The sequence below is a fragment of the Dermacentor variabilis genome, chromosome 1, assembly GCF_050947875.1.
Source record: "Dermacentor variabilis isolate Ectoservices chromosome 1, ASM5094787v1, whole genome shotgun sequence".
In the NCBI taxonomy this organism is placed as follows: Eukaryota; Metazoa; Arthropoda; class Arachnida; order Ixodida; family Ixodidae; genus Dermacentor; species Dermacentor variabilis.
In genome coordinates this window covers 66,058,964-66,081,738 of record NC_134568.1, presented here as the reverse complement: position 1 = coordinate 66,081,738, position 22,775 = coordinate 66,058,964, and the positions used below count along the sequence as shown (strand labels likewise).

Here is a 22,775-nt window from a genome sequence, read left to right as displayed (position 1 = left end):
AAATTAAGCAAGATGAGCATGGCAGCAGCAGTGAGTGAATTGACTTTCATGCTGTCTCTCGCTTCAACAAGAACTAAAATTCAAAAGCACAGCGCATTCGAAGCTACTGGCACTGGGAGCTCTTTGTCCACATTGCAGATAGCTTTGAAGATGAGGCCCGGCCATGCAGGTGCGCACTATATTCACATCACAGCTTGCTTTCAAGATACGGCACCTGCACGGGTGCACACTTTGTCCACATCGCAGATAGCTTTCAAGATATGGCGGCCATGCCATAAGCAGCAGCAGCTGGAGTAGAACCCACCCACCCCCTCTCTCTGTCTCTGTCTCTCTCTCTCTCTCTCTCTCTCTCTTAGCCCCCCACATCTCCCCCAACTTGTGCCTCGCGCGCGAGAGAAAACGGCGCATTTCCGCCCCACCTTCCTCCCTCACACGCGCAATATTGAGCCGCGTTGGCTGACCCTTGCAAGTCAGTTGTCAGTCCGTGTCGACAACAAAATTACGTTTTCTACGCCTGATTTTGAAAGAAATTGCCGCTAATTTCGTCTGCTCTAGCCGATGGTTCGTTGTTGCGCGTTTTGTTAAAGGCGAATGCCCGCGTTGCCACCAACGCACGAGCACCCGCACGAAAAAAGGGAGCGGCGCTTTCGCATCGCATTTTCCAGATTGCCAGACTACATAACTCCCAATAACATGAATTGTCTCTGTTACCGCATATATAATATGCCCTTAAACTTACAGAACACTACAATAAAAATAATCTTAGTGCAATTAGACAGCGCCATTTCTTTTTCCCGAAGTGTATTTATCAAGCTTAATTTTAAGCAGCAAGATTGCGTGCTTGTTTAGAACTTCACATAGAAAATAGAAAAACACGATGCGTGAACGAAATCACGGTAGCACGTTTTCTTTGACGCATGCGCGAGCTCTGCAGAGAAAAAAAAATTTCGCCAAGGAGGTTCCGTTGAGATGCGCAGAGAGTAGGGCCATCTGGTGGCAAAACCAAAAAACCAAAATGCCACGTGACTTACCTGAATTCTGATTGGCGGACGCGCCACACGAGGCGTTTTTTTCTACTCCGAGCAGCAGCACGCGGCGGCACGATTTTGTGACGGATATGCTGGGCGCGTGTCAAAATGACGCACACGTCCCACCATCCACGCGTCAATCGCGCCTGAAATCGCGTCGTACGGTTCTGCCTTTACGTGACAGACGAACGAAGGTACATCTTTCTTATTGGGTAAACATAGAAATGCCTACGCGTTAAAAAAAAAATGTGTTTCTGTGCCATTACTACTTGGATTGGATTGGGTTCAATTACAACTTCGCACCCCTACCGGCAGCTTCTTCGCATTACCGGAAGCCAATCTCGAAGGCCATGCTTTTGTGCGCTGCAATTGTCAACAGCTGTGTGAGCAGGAAATACGTCATGGTGGCTATGTTTTAACTCTAACATTTGGTGGGCACTGAGTGACTATGGCTTAAGCGGTCAGCCAATACATGTGGTTCAATGGGGGCTGGGTGGGGGAATCTTCGCGACTACATATAAATGGCAATTACACATTAAACGGGTACATATTAATGAGGTTTGACTGTATATCAAAATATTTTTACATTGAAATTAGACTTTTATACAAAGTACAGTCGCCGATTGATCCTTTTTTACATGGAAGGGGCCGTAAGGAATGTCCTAATAATTGGGCAAGCCGAAAAACGAATTTCAATAACAAAGGAAAGAAAGCTCAATTTTGCTTAGCTTGAGAGCTGGCAACTACCATATTTACTCGATTGCAATGCGCACCAGTTTTCAGTGACAAAAAAAAAGGGGGTAAAAGCCACCCTCGATCATAACGTGCATCTGTTTGCCATGGCCTAAAAAAGAATTCCTTTACAATACTGCGCACCTCGTCCATTTATATAGAAGTACACCTTTCTCTCATTTGGAAAAACAAAGATTTACTTCTAATGCACTAAAGTTGCGATAAATAAAAAAAGTCGCAATTTCGCCCGAAAGGCAAAACATCGATTGCGATAGCAAATTAGTAGACAGCTATACAAAAAGTAAGGATAGCAGTTTTATCAGCCGTATGCACTTTTAAACATTCGCTTACTAACTAAACTAACAAGCATGGTGTCACGGGCGCACAAGCAAACAAGAACATGTATCACTCAATGACCGCGGGAACTCTTTATGAAAACGCTGGAGTGAGTAAGTGCGGTAGCAGGGGCAAGCGAATTGACCTGCCGCCTCTCGCTTCAATGCGACCTCCTAAGCGACGACAACACAGCGCGGTGCGCCTAGATGCGTCGACTGTCTCCATTGCAGATCGCTTTCAAGATAAGGGCCATGCGGCCGTGTTGTACGCATCAGCCTCCAGAGTAGAATGGCTCTCCTGTTTGTACCAGTCCCGCACGCAAGTTTTGGGAACTCCGAACGCCCGTGATGCGACCCGATTTCCATCCGTCTCCACACAGGCAATCACTTTCCTTTTAATTGTGGCATCGTGATGAAATCGGCGTGTCTTCGCAGTCTGCACTTCCGTGCTGATAGAGCAAACGCAGAAAACGGGAAGACGAACAGTCATGGAGGAAGGAAAGCGTGGGAGAGGCCCCTGCCAGCACAAACGTGTTGGAGAAAGTGTGGTGGAAGTCACGTGCTGTTTTTTGCAAAGTACCACTGGGACTGGTACCCAAACGTCAATGTTTCCATAGAAACCACACTCCTGAAGCTCTCACTGCTGCTCTCGGCCTTTGAAAAGTAGTGAGAAGATTTTTCAGCCTGTGTCTTTCACCCAGCACACTCTTTTCACGAGACAAGCTTACTTTGGAGAGGGGTGTGTAAGCTTGAAAATTGTGTTTAGGGTCTGTGAGTCTCGTGAGTGTCAGCCAGCAACACACTCAAGTAATTATGGCACGGGTCTCCGTCGTCTTCTTGAACGTGCCACGGAAAAGCACAGGAGTGCAGCTGCTTCACTAAAACTGTTTCAGAAGTTTCGTAGGCTTTGTTCTAACATGTGTCAGCAGCACACTTCTGGCGGCTCGTAGCAATGCAAGTTCAAAGCTCGCACCTATCTGCTCTGGCGAGCTGATTGGAGGCACAAAGGGAGATGCCACACGAACATGGCTGCATTTCCGGCTTCAAAAACATGACGTCGGGGCCTCTCCTATTTTGTTTCTTTCCTCCATGCGGACGGTGGACTAACCTATGCACACGTACTACAGCACATAGAGGAAGCTACGGCAGCTAGGCTCGAAGCATGTACGAGGCGGCCATTTTGAAATGCCGATGGCGATATGGTATAGCAGATTTAGGCTCGTACTCGATTCTAACGCGCACGCAGTTTTAGGACCAGTTTTATCGCAAACAAAGTATGCGTTAGATTAGAGTAAATACGGTAGTTTTGCGATTGGATGCCACACCAACGAAGTCCTTTTCAGAGCAGCCGTGCGGCACACACAGAGCCAGAAAAAAAATACAGGTCCAACGAACGCGCTATGATGATCGGTGTAAAGTGGCGCTTTTGCTTCCATTCCCTCACCACAGCTTGCCAACATAGCCTTGGGTGTCGCCCAGATTGGTACAGACTCCGAACCGCTCTCCTCCAATCAGTGCAGCATCAAAACCTTCCAGACGCCACGAAAACATATTTGCCTTAAAATCACATGGAAGAAAGGCGACAAACTGAATTGCGGCAACTTTCTTTACAGCCGCCACATTTTTTGTTTTCGAACATCATGCACATCATGTTCGGATTAAGGAGGTCGTAGTCCAAAAATCTAGCAAGATTCTGTATGCATTGGAAATTGCAGTTGCCATTATGCATTGATTCAACAGAAGTCCTATAATTGAATCAGTTTTATTACAGAGCACTCGCGTGGTTTTATTGAGTAGGCAGAACTCCTGCCAGTAAGTGCGAGCAGCTCAGCAAAATTGCTCAGCTACTGTAATGAAGCAGACGCGCGCCTGTGTATGTTCCGAATGAAGAGGAAGACGAAGGACTGTGCGGTGATCGCGAATGAGCCCCATGCTATGGACAGCCCTTGCAGTGCCTTGGGATACCTAGCGTTAATTCCACAACATTGTCAACGACAATAAACCTCGTCGCATTTGGTGGAGGTTGCCGAGATCCTTCGCCTCGCCCTGTAGCTCCGCGCTCGAACCCTGCCAACAAGATCACCCTGCACTATACCTAATCTCGCCACCTTGTTGCCTGCACCACCGGCTGCCACTGTCATCTGCGCCGGCGTCCCTCGTCAACGCGACCCACCCATTTTCAGTGGGACCGCCGAACACGGCGTGGAAGACTGGCTGTCATCTTACGAACCTGTAAGTGCCCGTAACAAATTGGTTGACCAGTCTAAGCTGACCCACATGCTTTTCTACCTCGCCGACGTAGCCAAACTTTGGTTCTTCAACCACGAATCCGATTTTACAAGCTAGTCCGCGTTTAAGACTCTTTTTGTCAAAGTGTTTGATCGCCCACCTGTGCGTAAACTATGCGCTGAACAGCGTCTACGCCAGCGTGCACAGCAGCCTGGAGTGACATTCCCCATCTACATCGAGGATGTTTTCGATTTGTGCAAGTGGGTAAATCCAAGCATTTCAGAGGATGACAAGATCAAGCACATCCTCAAGGGCATCGAGGACAGCGCATTCCAGATGTTGCTGGCCAAAAGCCCAACTAGCGTATCCGTCCTCATTAACCTCTGCCAGAGCTTTGACAAGCTGCGCCACCAACGTTCCATCGCCCGCCAGAACATTCAGCATGCCGATTCCGTCTCGAGCATCGCGGTTTCTACCGACATGACCAATTCAACCCTCTCGCAGCACATCAAAGATTTTATTCGTGAAGAGGCGGCCAGGCAGCTCTCGCTGCTGCCTCACAGCGACGCACCTACGGCAGCTTTGCCTCCAACGCTGCAGCGAGCCATCCAGACTCGGATATCTGAAGCGTTTCCTGCAGCTCCTACAACCCCCCCACCCAATCCTATGAGTGTGCCGCTGTCCCATACCGATTTTGCCACTCACCCTACGTCGCTGCCGCTCAGTTATGCAGCCGTTGTTGCACGGCCACTGCGCCGACAGCTTTCTTTTCATCACCCATGCACCCGGCTTCATTTCAAGTTGCCCGACCGTCACCACAGTTTTTTTGTCCATCCGAGACGTGGCACACTCAAGACAACAGGCCTATCTGCTTCGCCTGTGGCATTGCTGGCTATGTGGTGCGCTTCTGTCGCCCCTGCACCCCAACTATTTGCACCACCTTTGACACGCCCAGCTACGCACCACAATACGCCGCCACGCCTCCATTTTCACCGCATCGTCTTCACAGTGATCGCCGGTCAGAAACTCGGCATTCCCCTTCCCCCCGTCAGCGTTCGATTTCACCCGTGCGTCGTCGAGCTCCCACTGAAAAGGGAAACTGACTGGTGCAGTACCTGACGCAAGAACTGCAAATACATTGACGTTCTCAAGACCTCAATCTTCGCCGCAAGATGTTATTACCGTTTTTGTAGAGGGAGTACCCGTAGTGGCACTAGTCGACACTGGAGCAGCCGTTTCCGTCATTCATGAGAACCTTTGTCGCAAGCAACGAAAAGTGTCTACAGCTCCCTCTGGCCTGGTGCTCGCCACTGCCAGCGTGCAGCGGTATGCACGGCCCATGTCGCCATCAACAACGTTCTGTACATAATAGAGTGTTTCGTGCTGCCAGCGTGCTCTCACGACCTCATCCTTGGTTGGGATTTTCTGTCACGTCATCATGCTGTCATTGACTGTTTGCGTGCAGAAGTGTCGCTTTTACCACTATGTGAATCACTGCTGACCAGCTCTCATCACTTAGTTGACAAACTCACTGTTGATGCCGACACAACCATACCCCCTGAGTCGTCGATGGCTGTTGTCCTGTCGTCTGGTACTGCATCTGACGCCACTGTAGTGTTCATGCCGTCCGATGTGTTTGCTCAGCGCAAGGGCATTGTTCTTCCGTTTGCCGTACTCACTATAACATCTGGGTCAACTGTGATGCTGGTCACCAACTACTACCAGTACCCGATCAGCCTACTGCATGGAGAGACCGTAGGATACTTCCAGGCATCGATTACATTGACAATCTTTATGTTCCTACCGGCTCCCTCCGTTACGTTGACGCCATTGCTTCAGTCTCAGACGCATCACCTTCAGTGGGTTTTGACAACGCCATCGACCCTGCTCTTTCCCCATCTCATCGCTGCCAGCTTCTCGCTCTCCTTCACAAGTTTCTCACACCATCGACACCGGTTCCCACTCCCCCTTGCGACAGCGCCCGTGTCGTGTCTCCGCCGAAGAGCGCCGAATCATCACAGAGCATGTGGACGACATGCTCAAACATAGTCATCCATCCCTCTCAAAGTCCTTGGTCTCCACCTGTTCTATTGGTAAGAAAAAAAGATGGCTCCATTCGCTTTTGTGTTGACTACAGACGCCTAAACAAGATAACGAGAAAAGACGTTTATCCACTCCCTCGGATCGATGACGCTCTAGACTGTTTACAAGGCGCAGAATATTTCAGTTCCTTGGATCTACACTCCGGGTACTGGCAAGTTCCAATGGCTGAACCTGACCGTCCGAAAACCGCATTCGTTACACCCGATGGCTTCTACGGGTTTAACGTAATGCCCTTCGGGTTGTGCAACGCACCTGCTACTTTTGAGCGTATGATCGACACCATCCTTCGCAGCCACAAATGGAAGACTTGTTTATGTTACGTCGACAACATCATCGTCTTCTCAACCGATTTTCCGACACATCTCGCTCGCCTGCATGACATTCTTACCTGTCTCACATTTGCCGGCCTACAGCTTAACCTCAAAAAGTGCCGTTTTTCTGCAATCAAGCTAACTATCTTGGGTCACGTTATCTCAAAAGACTGCGTCCTCCCGAACCCAGACAAGCTCCGCGCTGTTGCAGACTTCCCAACGCCCTCATCTACCAGAACCCTCAGAAGTTTTATTGGCTTATGTTCCTATTTTCGTGCTTTGTTTGCAATTTTGCATCCATCTGGCGCCCTTGACTAGTTTACTTTCCGCCAGTAACGGCATAGCAGCATGGTCACCTGAATGTGATGCAGCATTTCAGCAGTTGCGCCACTTGTTGACCTTACCACCGATTCTTCGCCACTGATGCCCCCATGGAAGTTCATACTGACGCCAACGGAGTTGGCCTTGGCACGGTCTTAGCGCAACAGAAAGCTGGCTATGATGAATACATTGTCGCTTATGCGAGCCGTACTCTAAAGAAAGCAGGATTAAATTACTTCGTCACAGAAAAGGAGTGCCTAGCTATCATCTGGGCACTAAGCAAGTTTCACCCATACCTTTACGGCCGTTCTTTCGCCGTAGTATGTCCTTTGTTGGCTTTCTTCCTTGAAAGATCCGTCGGGATGCTTGGGGCGTTGGGCGCTTCGTTTGCAAGAGTACGACATCCACGTCATGTTCCGGTCGCAAGCACTCCGACGCTGATGCGCTCTCTCGCTCCCCACTGAATCCTGATTTGGCGTTATTTGTCTGCTTCCTCGTCCACCCTGTCACCGTTAACCATCACTGACATGCTCACAGAGCAGTGCAAGGACCCAACACTTGTAATGTTACTTGATTACCTTGCCGCTCCGTCTGATGTCCCTTAGCTACGAGCTCTGCGTCGCCAAGCAACCCACTTTTCCGTGTGGGACAATATTCTATATCGCCGCAACTACATGCCTGACGGTCGGAAATGGGCTCCTTGCTATACCTCATCATATGCGCTCTGACATCTGCGCATCTTTTCACGCTGATCCTCTATGCGCTCATGCCGGCGTCCTAAAACTTACGCAAGGTTGCATCAGCGCTATTATTGGCGAGGCATGTACAACTTTGTGCAAAAGTACATTCAGTCTTGTACTACATGCCAACAAGGCAAGACACCTACCCAGTGCTTCACAGGACCGTTGCAGCCGCTACCATGCTCGTCTTGTCCATTCGACTGCGTCGGCATCGACCGCTATGGCCCACTTCCATGCAGTGTGTGTGGAAATCGGTGGATTATTGTCGGCGTAGATCACCTTACTCGCTACGCTGAGACTGCAGCTGAAATGCAGCTCTGCATTTTCATCCTTCGTAATTTTGTTCTTTGCCACGGTGCTCAGTGATAGGGGCCGTGTCTTCCTGTCAGAGGGCATCCAAGCTCTCCTCGCTGAGTGCAGAATAATTCATCGCAAATCGACCGCGCACCATCCCCAAACCAACGATCTGACCGAGCGGTTCAATCACACACTTGGCAACATGTTGCAGATGTTTCATCCGACTTCTCCAACTGGGACACCGTACTCCCCTTTGTTACGTTCGCATACAACACCGCGACGCAAGCGACCACGGGCTTTTCCCCCTTTTTCCTTGTGTATGGCCGTGAGCCTTCATGCCCATTGGACACCACACTGCCGTACCAACCTGACGCTACAGAGTATACTCCGCTTTCCGAAGTCGCCAAATAGGCTGAAGATTGCCGTCAGCTGGCACATGCCCTACTAGTGAGACTCAAGAACGTCAAACAACAAGACATGACCGTACTCATCAATCACTGCATGACTTTGCTCCTGATTCGCTTGTGTGGCTTTGGATACCAGCCCACATTCCTGGCCTTTCTTCCAAACTCCTGGCGCGTTATCACAGTCCATACCGTATCATCGAGGCCACTTCACCAGTCAACTACATCGTCAAGCCACTCACAGTGTCACCAGACCTGCATCGTTGTGGGCAAGAGACAGTACATGTCAACTGCCTGAAACCGTATTACGACCCGCTCATGTTCTCCGCGCCCCTGTCTATGTGCCGAATGAAGAGGAAGACGAGGGACCGTGCCGTGATCGCGAGCGAGACCCGTGCTACAGACACCCCTTGCAGTGCCTTGAGATACCTAGCGTTAATTCCACAACGTTGTGAATGACAATAAGCCTCGTCGCACTACTTATATCCAATACAGTCAGGCTCACTAATAACAATATTCAGGTGCCACGAAAATTCCGTTGTTTTAACCGATAGTTGTTATAGCCAGGTTGCATAAAAAAAAAATCAAAATAGGGAGATGGCAGAGCTGTTGTGAGAAAACTGTAATGGCTGGAAGGCCAGTGCCCTTCCCCACCACCTTTCTCCATCCAGCTGCTGATTGTGTTCACTCGTTTAACTGCTTCCTTGGGGCGCCGATCGCTTGTAACAAGCCGCGGCTGTCGGCGTCAAAGAATGGCACTGCTGTAACAACGGCAAAGAGGGGTCACAGGTGGCAAGCGATATGCGGGCACCGCCAAGGCATTGCGAGAAGGCTGCCGCGGCAGCCTGTCAGCTTGTGAAATCCAGAAGAAACCCTGAGGCGAGATCGCTACAAGCATCTTGCCACGTACTTCTCACTGGCTTGCACGAGAAAACGCTATGTCCGACAGCCTTGCATGCTTTACACGAAGCTTGTCGACATACTTCTCCAGGACATCCAGGATCTCCACATAATGCAGCAGAAGGTTCCTCGCGAAAACGAAGCCCCAGAGGGACAGAATTACCTGCCAGGCCTCCTGTGAGGACAACGTTGAGGCAGTCTGCCCTACCGAGTCATACCTGCCGTCGCTATTTGATGCAGGCACGTTCGTGACGATCGCCTCATCGGGCAGCCTGCCCTACTGCATCATCGGTGCGGTCGCTATCTGATGCAAGCACGTTCGTGGTGATCGCCTTATTGGTTAGAAGCACTTAGTTTCCAAATCTATAACCGTGCGCTTTCTTTCCACCGGCAACATCGTTCATTGCCGATGATCAGCGGGCGGATCAGCCATCTTCCGTTTCGGCGGCGAGAAACCGCGTGGCCAGGAACGATTTCGACGCAAACAACGAAGACGAACATGAGTAATTAAGCTGTTGGCAGAGCAACATGCGAGCAACCTGCAAGCTGCACAGTTGGCGCGGTCCATTCATGTTTCGGAGGATGGGGCGGCGTAGAGCTGTCAGCGCAGCCCATTCGTGTTCGGAGGGGTGGAAGGTGGTGCGTACTCCAAGGTAGCGTATTGTACTGCTGCCGAGTTGTAGTGGCGCCTGCCTATCAAAGCTCGACCGACGTTACTTATTGGGTAGCGTGGCATTGTCGGCGGGCTGCAGGTATTCGGTAGACCATGGCGACCGATCAAGGGCGAGACGATTTCTAGTGCGAAACTTGCACGGTTTATTCGAAGGTTGATGAAATATGAAGAGAAGAGAATGAAGTGATCAGACGTACATTTCGGAGCCCCTTAAATAGGCTCTCTACAATCATGGGAGGGATCTTGCTTCCGTCGATGTCACGTCACTGGCACTGAAAGCCTGCTGAAAGGAGGAGGCCGTCCCGCCTCCTGGAATTGTAGACGCTTGTCCGTCTCCCTTGTGCGTTGCTGGTTCGTGGAAGTTTTCCTTTTGGCCGTTTGAGGAACGGGTCCCTCCAAAGTTGCACACACACACACAAAAGAGGCCTGTACACTGCGGGGCTTCCGCCAGACCGGCAGACACTCGAAATGGTCATGGCGAATTAGGAAGTCATGCTTCATTTTGACGAGGCCTGGTGGAAGAAGGTCGGGTGAGAGAAAGTTCTTTCTGCTTGGTGCGGGACGCCAACCATAGCAGGCGAAGTCATGCCTCATTTCGACGAGGCAGGGTAAGAGATGGTCGGTTGAAATTCCTTTCTGCACGTGGTACCAGACGCCAACCCTAACAAAGGGTAATGCAGAGGGGCGCGCAGAGATGGCTAGAAAATTAGCGTGCGGCGGCTGTTGGAGCAGTGGCCCATCATGCAGTGACTCGAATTTCTCGGTTTCTTTCCTTGGTTTTATTATGTTTTTTTTAAGAATTTTACATTTCGCTACCTTTCACCTCGGACACCCAGCAGCCAGACTTTGTTATAACCAATAATGTGGCATCAGGGCATTGTAGCAAGCGGGTTATTTCACCATGGAAAACACAGAAAAGTTGACGGTGTAGCAGCTTCTCATTGTTATAACCAATATATTGTTAAAACCGGTATTGTTATAAGTGGGTTTGACTGTACTTCTTGCAGGGGCTGTGCACTCATCGAAAACACTTCTATTTGCTGTAAAGGTAGTCAAATTGTTTAAATTGCTTTCCCTTGGAATTCATCCCTATCTTCAACAGGTCGAGAATAGCTTCTTTTGACTGCAAGATCACGGAGAGTGAGCTCTGTAGTATCCTGAAATGAGCTCCGGCATCCTTTTTCTTATAAATTGAGATTGCCTCTAAGATACTAGCCTTGTCATCAAGGGAGAGGCGTTGTGTTTAGTACTAATAGAGTGTACTCTAATACTACGGTACTACTGCCTCTACTGCTACTCATGCTTGTCATTTGCCACACTAGGCGAGGAGCAACAGGGAGCATTGGCATAGGCTTTGGCGACAACAAAAACATACGGAATACAGAACTATGCTGCATAAAATGAGCGAGATCACATGGAGATGCATGGGCCATCTAGTGCTTCTGCTTGCAGCTAGCGCTGCTCCGCCTACTCAGCAAACGGGGCCATCGACCCCGAAGGTGGGCGCAGCCGAGGCTGCCCCAACCTCCCCGGCCCCTTCCAACGCTGGCAACAGCCGGCGCAGCCAAATCCCGCAGGGTGCCCCATCGACCTCCGGGCTGGTGGGCGCAGGGGTCTTGCCCTCCAAGGCAGGACTCTCCCTTGTAACTTCTCGCTCGCAAGAGCACGTGTCCGGCGCCTCACAAGAGGCAATGGACACTACACCTATCCCCAAGGCGCACCAAACGCCTAAGGAGCGTCGAGACTCCCTCGAACGCTCCAGAAAGGGCAGAACTCCCGTTACAGGGCCTCGAAAGAGCTCTGTAACCTAACGCAACACCTCCCTTTCCATACACACAGCACTAATTTCCTTCCAATATGGCTACACAAATAATTCGATGGAATGTCAGAGGTCTCCTTAGGAACCTTGATGACGTACAAGAGCTTATCCAAAAACACAATCCAAAAGTGCTGTGTCTACAGGAAATGTCTACAGGAAACACACTTAACACCACAACACACAAACTTTCTCCGACCGTATGTCAAGTTCCGCAAAGATCGCGATGATGCTGTCGTATCATCAGGCGGTGTTGCCATTTTAATTCATAAAGTATCTCCTGTCAGCGTTTACAGCTACAAACGCCCCTCGAAGCAGTGGCGGTTCGAGCTGTTCTTCTAAATAAACTTGTCACCATTTGCTCCCTTTACGTACCCCCAAACTACAAATTAACGAAACATGAATTCCAATCCTTTATAGATCAATTGGCAGAACCTTATGTTGTTCTTGGCGATTTCAATGCGCACAGCTCCCTCTGGGGCGACTCTCGTATAGATGCGCGAGGTCGTCTTGTTGAACAGTTCCTTCTTCTGGTGCGTGCCTTCTGAATAAGAAGAAACCCACATATTACTGTCTTGCAAACAATACCTTTTCTTCAATTGATCTGAGCATAGTCTCCCCGTCCATACTGCCTGAACTCGAATGGGAAGTTGCGAACAATCCTTACGGAAGCGACCATTTCCCCATACTATTAAGAACACTTAAAGAAGACGTATATCCACCACAGGCTCCTAGGTGGAAGACTGACACAGCAGATCGGGAGAAATTCCGAACTTTAACTAGCATATCATGGGATAACATGTCCACGTTAGGAATTGATGCTGCTGTGGAATGTTTTACAGCCTTCATAATAGATGCCGCAACTAAATGTATATCACAAGTAAATGGATTGGCATGTAAACGGCATGTCCCGTGGTGGAACGACGATTGCAGGATCGCTCGCAAGAAACAAAACAAAGCGTGGGGGTTGCTACGCGCCTCCCCCACTGCGGAGAATCTTATCAATTTTAAACAAGTAAAATCCCAAGGCAGGCGAACCCGCCGACAGGCCAGAAGAGAGAGTTGGGAGAAGTTTTTATCTGGTATCAACTCCTATACAGATGAGGCCAAAGTCTGGAACAGGGTTAATAGGATAAAAGGGCGACAAACATATTCACTTCCTTTGGTGAACACACAAGGTGAAACACTGAAAGATCAGGCAGACTCACTTGGAGAACACTTTGAGAGCGTGTCGAGTTCAAACCATTATTCGCAATCCTTTTTGAAATACAACAAATAGAAGAATGTAAGCCAATAATACGAAAATCCAGACAGAATGAACCTTATAACCAGCCGTTCAGTATTGCTGAGTTGAGAGCTGCCTTGACCACATGCAAAAGTTCTGCACCGGGACCTGATAGAGTCATGTACGAAATGATCAGAAACTTACATACTGACACACAACTTACACTTTTCACACTTTTCAACACTATTTGGGCTGCGGGATACCTCCCATCCTCATGGAAAGAAGCAATTGTGGTCCCTGTTCTTAAGCAGGGTAAAGACCCTTCCTTGGCGGCAAGTTACCGCCCGATAGCTCTTACAAATTGTCTTTGTAAGCTTTTTGAAAAAATGGTTAACCGCAGACTTGTACATTTCCTGGAACTCAACAATATGCTCGATCCCTTTCAGTGTGGCTTCAGAAAAGGGCGGTCCACAACCGATCACCTTGTGCGCATTGAGGGAAACATTCGCGACGCCTTTCTACATAAACAATATTTCTTATCCGTATTCCTCGATATGGAGAAGGCGTACGACACTACGTGGCGCTATGGAATCTTGAGGGACTTGTCGGGAATTGGCATCCGTGGCAATATGCTCGTCCTAATAGAAAGCTATTTGTCCAACCGTACATTCTGCGTGAAAGTCGGCAATGTATTGTCGCGACCTTTTATACAGGAAACTGGTGTACCTCAAGGAGGTGTACTTAGCTGCACGCTCTTCATCGTGAAAATTAACACCCTTCGTGCTTCATTACCGCCAGCCATTTCTTATTCTGTTTACGTAGACGACATACAGATAGGTTTCAAATCCTGCAACCTTACAGTATGTGAGAGGCAAGTTCAACAGGGCTTGAACAAAGTGTCCAAATGGGCAGAAGAAAATGGATTTAAAGTTAACCCCAACAAAAGTTTGTGTGTGCTTTTCACAAGAAAGAGAGGCCTCATTGCAGAACCCAGTATCGAAATGTATGGTCAGCAAATTCCTGTGAACAAAGAACACAAGTTCTTAGGCATCATACTTGATTCGAAATTAACTTTTATCCCACACATAAAGTACCTCAAGGTCAAATGCTTAAAAACAATGAACTTACTTAAAGTGTTATCCCACACAACATGGGGCAGCGACAGGAAATGCTTAATGAATCTTTACAAGAGCCTCATTCGATCACGCTTGGACTACGGTGCAGTGATCTATCATTCTGCTGCCCCCAGCGCACTAAAGATGCTAGATCCGGTCCACCATCTAGGAATCCGACTGGCAACTGGAGCTTTCAGAACAAGTCCTGTTGAAAGCTTATATGCAGAATCAAATGAGTGGTCACTTCATCTGCAGAGAACATACATCAGCCAAACATATTTTTTGAAAGTCCACTCTAATCCTCAACATCCATGTTTTAATACCATTAACGATACGACATATGCTACACTCTTTCATAATCGTCCCTCCATAAGACAGCCTTTCTCGCTGCATGTGAGGGAGCTTAGGGATGAAATGCGTGTCCCAATCCTTGAGCTTCGCCCAATGCATCCAGCCCAGCTGCTACCTCCTTGGGAGTGGCAGCTGATACAATGCGATATATCCTTCATGCAAGTTACAAAACACGCTCCAGAGATTGAAATCCAAATGCATTTCTGGGAACTCCAGCACAAATACTCCTGCACGGAGTTCTACACAGACGCATCGAATTCACACGACGGGGTGTCCTATGCAGCCGTCGGTCCATCCTTCTCGGAAACCGATGTACTGCATCCGGAAACTAGTATCTTTACGGCCGAGGCTTACGCACTGCTGTCGGTCGTAAAGCATATAAATAAATCAAAACTCCAGAAATCAGTTATATATACGGACTCCCTTAGTGTTGTGAAGGCCTTGATGTCTTTCTGTAGCCACGAAAATCCGGTAATTAATGAACTCTACTCCGTACTGTGTAAAGCGTATACAGGAAACCTGCATGTCATCATATGCTGGGTGCCAGGTCATAGGGGCATCGAAGGCAATGTTCTGGCGGACCAGATGGCCACGTCAGTTGCATCGCATTCTGTTAATTCCACCGCCGCAGTCCCTGTGACAGATCTGAAGCCCTTCTTACGGAGGAAACTACGGAACCACTGGCAACGCCTATGGGACGCGGAAACAAATAATAAGCTCCACGTGATAAAGCCACTGTTAGGATTCTGGCCCTCCGTAACAAAATCACGCCGGACAGATGTCCTATTCTGTCGTCTAAGGATAGGACACACATTCGGCACACACAACTTTTTACTCACCGGAAACGAGCCTCCAACCTGTGGTAGATGCGGGGAGAGGCTGACCGTTCTCCACGTCCTTCTGGAGTGTCGGAAAGCCGAATCTGAAAGAAAGAAACATTTTCCCTTAGCATACCGGCAGCACATCCCCCTTCATCCAGTAATGTTACTCGGCCCAGAACCACTGTTTGACACCAACGCAGTCCTGGGCTTCCTGAAAGATGTCGTAATACATATTATTAGCCCCACACACTCGTAGCGTCTCCTCTCTTTAGAGGATGCCGCTGCGATAGCTGTTTCATATAGCACATGCCTCTAGGCCCTTGTGCTTCAAGGGCTCTGGCGAGGCAGTGGTGCTACAGGTAATTTCACCATCCTATATATTTTCTGTATTGCATCGCTCTTTCACGATGAATTTTATTGCACATTGAACACGTCATTTGTCATCGACATAATCTTATTACAGATATATTTTACGCACTCTAGAGCGACAATTTTTTAAGGCCCCTATACAGCCAATTTTCATTAACCCCATAGAACTCATAACTACATTGCAAACTTATCACCACTGCCTTGGCGCTCTTTGGCCAAACTTGGCCCTTGCGCCAATAAACACTACATATCATCATCATAGTGCTTCTGCTCAACACTACCTTCGCCACCTTATGGCCTCCGAGTTCTGTTGGCGCATATCAGAGGCCATGACCAGTTAAATTTGCCGCTGAGGGCGAAGATGCTGCTTCGCTTTGGCAGCTGCTTTCTGTTGTGCCGTGCCCGATTTGAAATGTGCATTCACAAACGACCACATGTAATTAAGCTATCTGACCACAGGCGCGCACCTGTGTTAGTTTCCATTTTTCTTGCCTTTGTCTTCCTTTACAAGAGCAGTGAAATTTCGTTACACTGAAATCGCGGATAAACACGCTTGGTTATTTTGAGGTTAAAAGTATATATGATTTTATATGGACATGAAGTTGTAAAAAGTTAAATACTTCATTGCATCAAGGATTTCCTTATATTGAGGTTTAACTGCATTTGGTCTTCCTAATGATTTTTTATATGGTTTGTGGTGCTCACAGTAGTTGTGGATCTGCTGTTACGCCAAGAAATAAATGTTTGACAATTTTTAACTGTTTTCCTTACAAGGTGGAAGCTCTAAATTTTTGCCTGTGAAAATCAGTACTGTAGATTTTTCATGGGACAACACCATCCCTCTTTCTTACAGGAAGTTAATATCATCTACCACTTCTTGTAAAGTCCAACTCCCACCTCTCAACTTCCAACTCTCCAATTACAGAGAATTTGATCATTTTCAAGAAAATAAAGCCTGAGGGTAGAAGAACGCGGCGCCGTGCCAAAAGGGAAAGCTGGCAAAGATATATTTCTAGCATTAACTCTTATACTGACGAACGAAAAGCCTGGAACAGAGTGAATAAAATCAAAGGGCAGCAAACTCATCCTCTACCATTAGTAAACACGCAAGGGAATACTCTTAAGGACCAAGCTGACTCTCTAGGGGCACATTTTGAAAACATTTCTAGCTCATTGCATTACTCCGATTCATTCCTTAGATACCAGCAAAAAGCTGAGCGAATGCCTCTGGGTCGAAAAGGCAAGAGCAATGAATCCCACAACCGTCCTTTTAATATGGCGGAATTTCAGGCTGCACTACTTAGTTGTAATAAATCGGCCCCTGGAACCGATTGAATAGTCTACGAGATGATTGAACACCTACACCCTGAAGCACACAAAACACTCCTCTCTCTTTTTAATGCCATATTCTCTGCCAGCTACATCCCGTCAGCCTGGAAGCAAGCAGTCATAATCCCTATTCTGAAAGAGGGCAAGGACCTGTCTTTGGCCAGCAGCTATAGGCCTATAGCTCTAACAAGCTGCCTATGTAAGCTTTTTGAGAAAATTACTAACCGGCTGCGGGTGCATTTTCTTGAAAGTAACAAGATAGTAGATCCCTTGCAGTGCGGCTTCAGGAAACATAGATCTACAACAGATCAACTTGTCCGCATCGAGACAAATATCCGGGATGCCTTTGTGCACAAACAGTTTTTCTTATGAGTATTTTTAGACATGGAGAAAGCATATGATACTACTTGGCGTTTCGGAATCCTTCGTGATCTAGCTGGAATGGGCGTCCGAGGCAACTTGCTAAACAGGATTCAAAGTTATCTGTGCAGCTGCACATTTCATGTTCGGATTGGTAATGTCCTGTCTCGTCTATTTACTCAGGAGACTGGTGTGCCACAAGGTGGAGTGCTGAGCTCTACTTTATTCCTTGTCAAAATGAATTCGCTCCATACTATCATACCACGTACAATGTTTTATTCCGTATACGTGGATGATATCCAAATAGGTTACAAGCCATGTAATCTTAGTATCTGCGAGCGACAAGTGCAGCTTGGCCAGAATAAGTTATCTAAGTGGGCAGACAAGAACGGCTTTAAACTAAACCCTGAAAAAAGTACATGCATTCTTTTCTCCAATAAGAGAGGTGTAATACCGGAGCCCGTTATTAATCTTAATGGAGAACGGCTATCTGTGAGTCATAACATAAATTTCTAGGCCTCATTTTAGACTCCAAACTAACTTTTATCCCACACTTAAAATATTTGAAAATGAAATGCTTGAAGACAGTGAATCTACTGAAGCTCTTGTTCCGCACATCTTGAGAAAGTGACAGAAGATGCCTCTTGAGCTTGTGCAAAAGTCTTATACGGTCACGCCTTGACTACGGAGCCATTGTGTATACAGTGGAACCCCGTTCATACGTTTTTCACCGGACCGAGGAAAAAAAACGTAACAGCCGGGAAAACGCAACACTGAGGAAAGCTCTGAAAATGAATGACAAAAGTGCAGCTTCAACTATAGACAATTTATTTCCACAGAGTGCGCTTAGAACTTAAAGGAAGTCTAAATGGTGGCTTGCCGTTTCTTTCGCTCGCTAGAAATCACCACACGTTTCTCAATAGCCTGGAAGGCCGCATTGCTGTCAGCGTCGCTGTGAGGTGCGACGTACGTGCGGGGGAGCTCCAGAGCCGCGACGACTTCTCCAAAGCTTGGATTTGGCAACTCCCTGGCATCATGCGGCTCGTGCTCCTCGTCGTCACCGCGCCACGGCGATGGCAACGGACGAAGGAATATCCGCGGGAAATTTTGCCCTCTTTGGTGTAATCATGCTAACGTGCTAACGATTGTTTAGTATTGCTGCGCAGCGCACGCGTCCGAGCAGCACGGTTTCGTGAGAAATGTAAACAAGAGAGGAGAGCTGGCCCGATAGGCGGAGCAACGCCATGAGCAACGCCAACTTCTAGCTTCCCTTTAGCTATAGCTTCACAAAGAGTGACATCAGGGCCTCTCCTGAGTTTCCTTCCTCCGTGAGTCGACCCGTCCAACAAACCATGCGGTGACCGTAACCACAGTGATGATAGTGAGAGCATTTTTCACAAATGGCCACCTAGTGGCGGCCTCTCGAACTGGCGTGCGGCTTCTTGCAGCCAGTTCCATAGCCAAGCCCGGTCAAAACTCGTCGAAATCCAAAATGGCGGTTGGAGCGCATTGCCTACTTTAGCCCAGGCGGGTTCGGGTTGCGACGCATCATGCGGGAACGTTTTCACAGCTACTACGTAATAGCGGGGTTCCTTATACATTGGATCCTATGGAAGCTATGCCGGGACCGGATGAAAACGACGTAGCAGCCGGGAAAACGCAGCAGTGAGGAACGTAACAGCGGGGTTCTACTGTAACTCTGCCACGCCTAGTGCTTTGAAGATGCTCGATTCCGTCCACCACTTGGGTATCCGTCTCCCTATTTGTGCGTTCAGGACTAGCCCCGTAGAAAGCCTGTGTGCTGAATCTAACGAATGGTCCCCACATCTTCAAAGAAGATATTTAAGTCTCTCTTATGCCCTCAAGGTGAAATCAGATTTTCATCATCCATGCCATTCAGTTATTTACGACCTGTCTATGGTTAGGCTTTTCCATAACCGCCCAGGCACTAGACCTCCTCTGTCCCTTCGCTTAAAAGCATTGTCCGAAGAAATGGGCGCATCGATTTTAGAGAATGTCATAATGACAACTGCGCGGCTTCCACCACCTTGGAAGTGGCAGACTATCGAATGTGACGTCTCGTTTGCAGAAATATCAAAACAAGCACCTGAGGCACACATACGTTCACATTTTCTTGAGCTTTAGGAGAAGTATTCTTGTGCTGAATTTTACACAGATGTCTCTAAGTCTCCTTCTGGTGTTACTAGGACCAGCATTTTTAATATCCGGTACATTGAACCCACCTACATGTATTTTTACAGCGGAAGCATATGCAATACTCTCAGCAGTAAAGCACATCAAGCAAACAAATCTGACTAGGGCTATTGTGTTCACAGACTCATTAAGTGTAGTGCAAGCCCTAATGAATGTACGTAAACATAATAACACTGTCTTTAATGAACTGTATGCATTGCTATGTTCAGCTTATAGTGCTAAACAAATGATCATCCTATGCTGGGTACCTGGCCACTGTGGCATAAAAGGCAACGAAGCTGCTGACGAGAAAGCTACTTCAGTAGCTTTTAGTGACACGGACATAAACATACCCATCCCAGCCCCAGATCTTAAAGCATACTTGCGTCACAAGCTGAAAATCCACTGGCAGCAACAGTGGAATGCTCAGATATCAAATAAACTGCACTTGATAAAACCCAAATTAGGATATTGGGGATCGGAGAAAACATCATGATATAACGAAGTGCTCCTTTGCCAATCAAGAACAGGACACACTTACGGCACTCACTCTTACCTCTTGATTGGGGGGTATCCTCCGACTTGCAGTAAGTGCGGCCAAAATCTCACAGTCCTGCACGTTCTTATTCAATGCCCTGCAATAGAAGCACAGAGGAAAAGGTATTTCATTTCTGCATATCGCGAAAGTATTCCTCTTCACCCGAAATTTTTTCTTAGCAATGAAGCACTTTTTAATCCGAAACCAGTATTAGAGTTTTCAGCTGAAACAGACACTCTGGAAATTATTTGGCCTGGGAAATTTTAGCGCACGTATAACAGCCCCTGTACTCAAAGGCTTTCTTGAAGCTAAAGTGTCAATGTTATGTTTTATTGCATCATGCTTTTAACGAAACCCCATTACCATAGCCCACAGCACTACTTAGTCTGTCTCATTATTTTAACAACTATATATTTTACGCCATCCACAGCGACCAATTTTAGGCCTTTTTACAGCCATGTCACATATACCATGAGAAATTCATTGTCTAATTCATTGTCTACACCATTCACAATGCACCGTTAACATTACCTATGTCATGGCACTCTTTGGCCATACCTGGCCCTTGCGCCATAAAACACCACACATTATCATCACTTCTTTTAAAGTCTTTTGAAGGTCACCTACATTGCACCCAGAAGCCCAAAGGCAGACATCATCAGTGTAAAGAGAACAGTGCAGCCTAGTTGCCAGCTGGCGAGGTAACCACCTCACAATTAAAAAGAAACGGGCTGAAGAGACTACCTTCCGGTACTCCCTTTCTGACCTCGTGCTCTGCAGATTTTTTTTTTTTTTTTTTTTGATAGTCTGCATGAATACTTCGCTGTTTCTTAAAAATTCCAAAACCCATCACACTGACCTTCTGTGCGTACCTAATTCCAGGGGACTAAGCAGGATATGAATGTTGCTGACCTTGTGAAATACTCGCTTAATGGCAAGGACATTGCAACAGAAAAAATTCACCAACAATTACGATACTCCCTAATGCGAAATTTAAGCACAGATGCGACTGCCTTGCCAATTGGGAGGTCGTAAGGGGCAGCGCGTGGGTGACACGTCGGCACGATTCATAGCAACCGCCACAGACAGACCTCCGCTCCTGCACCACTTCGTTTCCATATATGGTATCGGTGGCGTCATCAGTGAACAGACTACTCACACTACTCTGGTGCCATCTCATAGCCATCATCGCCGCAAAGCCCTTCTTGGACGGCACTACTCTTTTCTTCTCATACTTTCACCATACCCTCCTCCTCCGCTTTCCTCCTCACACTCTTTGCTGTTGCAGCCTCTTATTCATATCCCGCATTCACTCTTTCATCCTTTGCTGTGCTCGTTTGCTCGGTTACAAGGATGCCAAGGGACGACACTGATGCTCGCCGCAGGAATGGGCACTTGAAAACTGTGCTCTAAAACATTTTCTTCGTGCTATTTTGCCAGAGTATAGAATTAAGAGAGACCATGTCTAGTAATAGGCAGGCTTCTGTACCATTTACGGTTGAGAGGGCATGTAGTATTTAGAAAACATCTGTGCCTTGACTGGGAAGAACGCTCGCCTTCTAGGATAGCTTGATGCAAAGTAATTAGCTGAACAGCACAAATTAAACATGTGCTTACTCAGTGATGTAATTGTCAGGATTGTTCTATGGTGTCTGAATTCAGCATTTAGCAGTGCAATGATGGTTTTGTAGATTCATTTGCAAAGGTATCAAACTGAAAATTTGCTAATTTTCTTATTTTGTGAATGCTCTTGCGGTGTGGCAGCACAAATATAGTATTGATGCTTTCCATTCATTTTTCCAGCTAAATCAGACACAGCTGAACTACCTCCTGTCATCATATCGTGTGGGGCTGCTCGCCATGGAGACACTGGCTCGCAGGGTGCATGATGACAGGCCTCAAGCGAAGTATGCACGAAACCCGCCTTATGGAGAAGATGTCAAGTGGCTTCTAGGAGTGGCCAAAAAACTAGGTACGCTCTTTCTGTATTAGATAGTGGCAGATTACTGCAATGCTTGCTAGCAATCAAAATATGTACACCAATATTTCCAGCGCCTGTAGGCGGCCACCATGTTTTTGTTTTGATGATGATGATGGTGGTGATGATGGGGGACTGTATGAAAGGTGTAGGTGGCAGCAGGCCACAGCACATTTACGGTTATCAGTCACCTGTGGTGGCTGGTTCCAAAAGCGCTGCAGCTGTCTTGTCGTCTCTGAATGCCAGTGTGTGCACTGGCATTCATATGGGCACATTTCCTGTAAATAAAAATTTGCGTATTTGTTAAGGTTACTGAGATTTTTATCATCGGCTTGTTCACTGAGGTTTTTTCCGTCATGTTCTTGTTTGATGAGCAACTTGATTGATGGTTATCGGGGTTGTATATTGACAGTGATTAGAAGTGTTAAAAAACTAATCTATGTTTAAAGTTGAGGTAAATAATTACCGTTTGTGTTGCTTTCTGATCCTTACTTTTGTGCTGCACTGCTGTGACAAAGTAAAAGTCTTTTAAGCCATATGAAGTTAATTTCATATCATGTGCATGTGGATCTATGGTCAGATAGACACAGGTCACTGTTTTATGGCT

The 22,775-nt window shown here is 47.4% G+C and overlaps 1 protein-coding gene across 3 annotated transcripts in view; it reads left to right on the top strand.

Annotated features, from left to right (window-relative positions):
* The window catches only part of Dora (zinc finger SWIM domain-containing dorado), a 219,791-nt gene that overhangs the window by 181,317 nt on the left and 15,699 nt on the right, over positions 1–22,775 (top strand). For all 3 annotated transcript variants that reach the window (XR_012827326.1, XM_075688469.1, XM_075688478.1), the window contains exon 24: positions 21,994–22,162. Coding sequence is in view for 2 of the 3 variants with exons in the window: in XM_075688469.1 (XP_075544584.1) it covers positions 21,994–22,162 (169 nt within the window). In the remaining variant the exon portion in view is untranslated. The remainder of the gene's footprint in view (positions 1–21,993; positions 22,163–22,775) is intronic.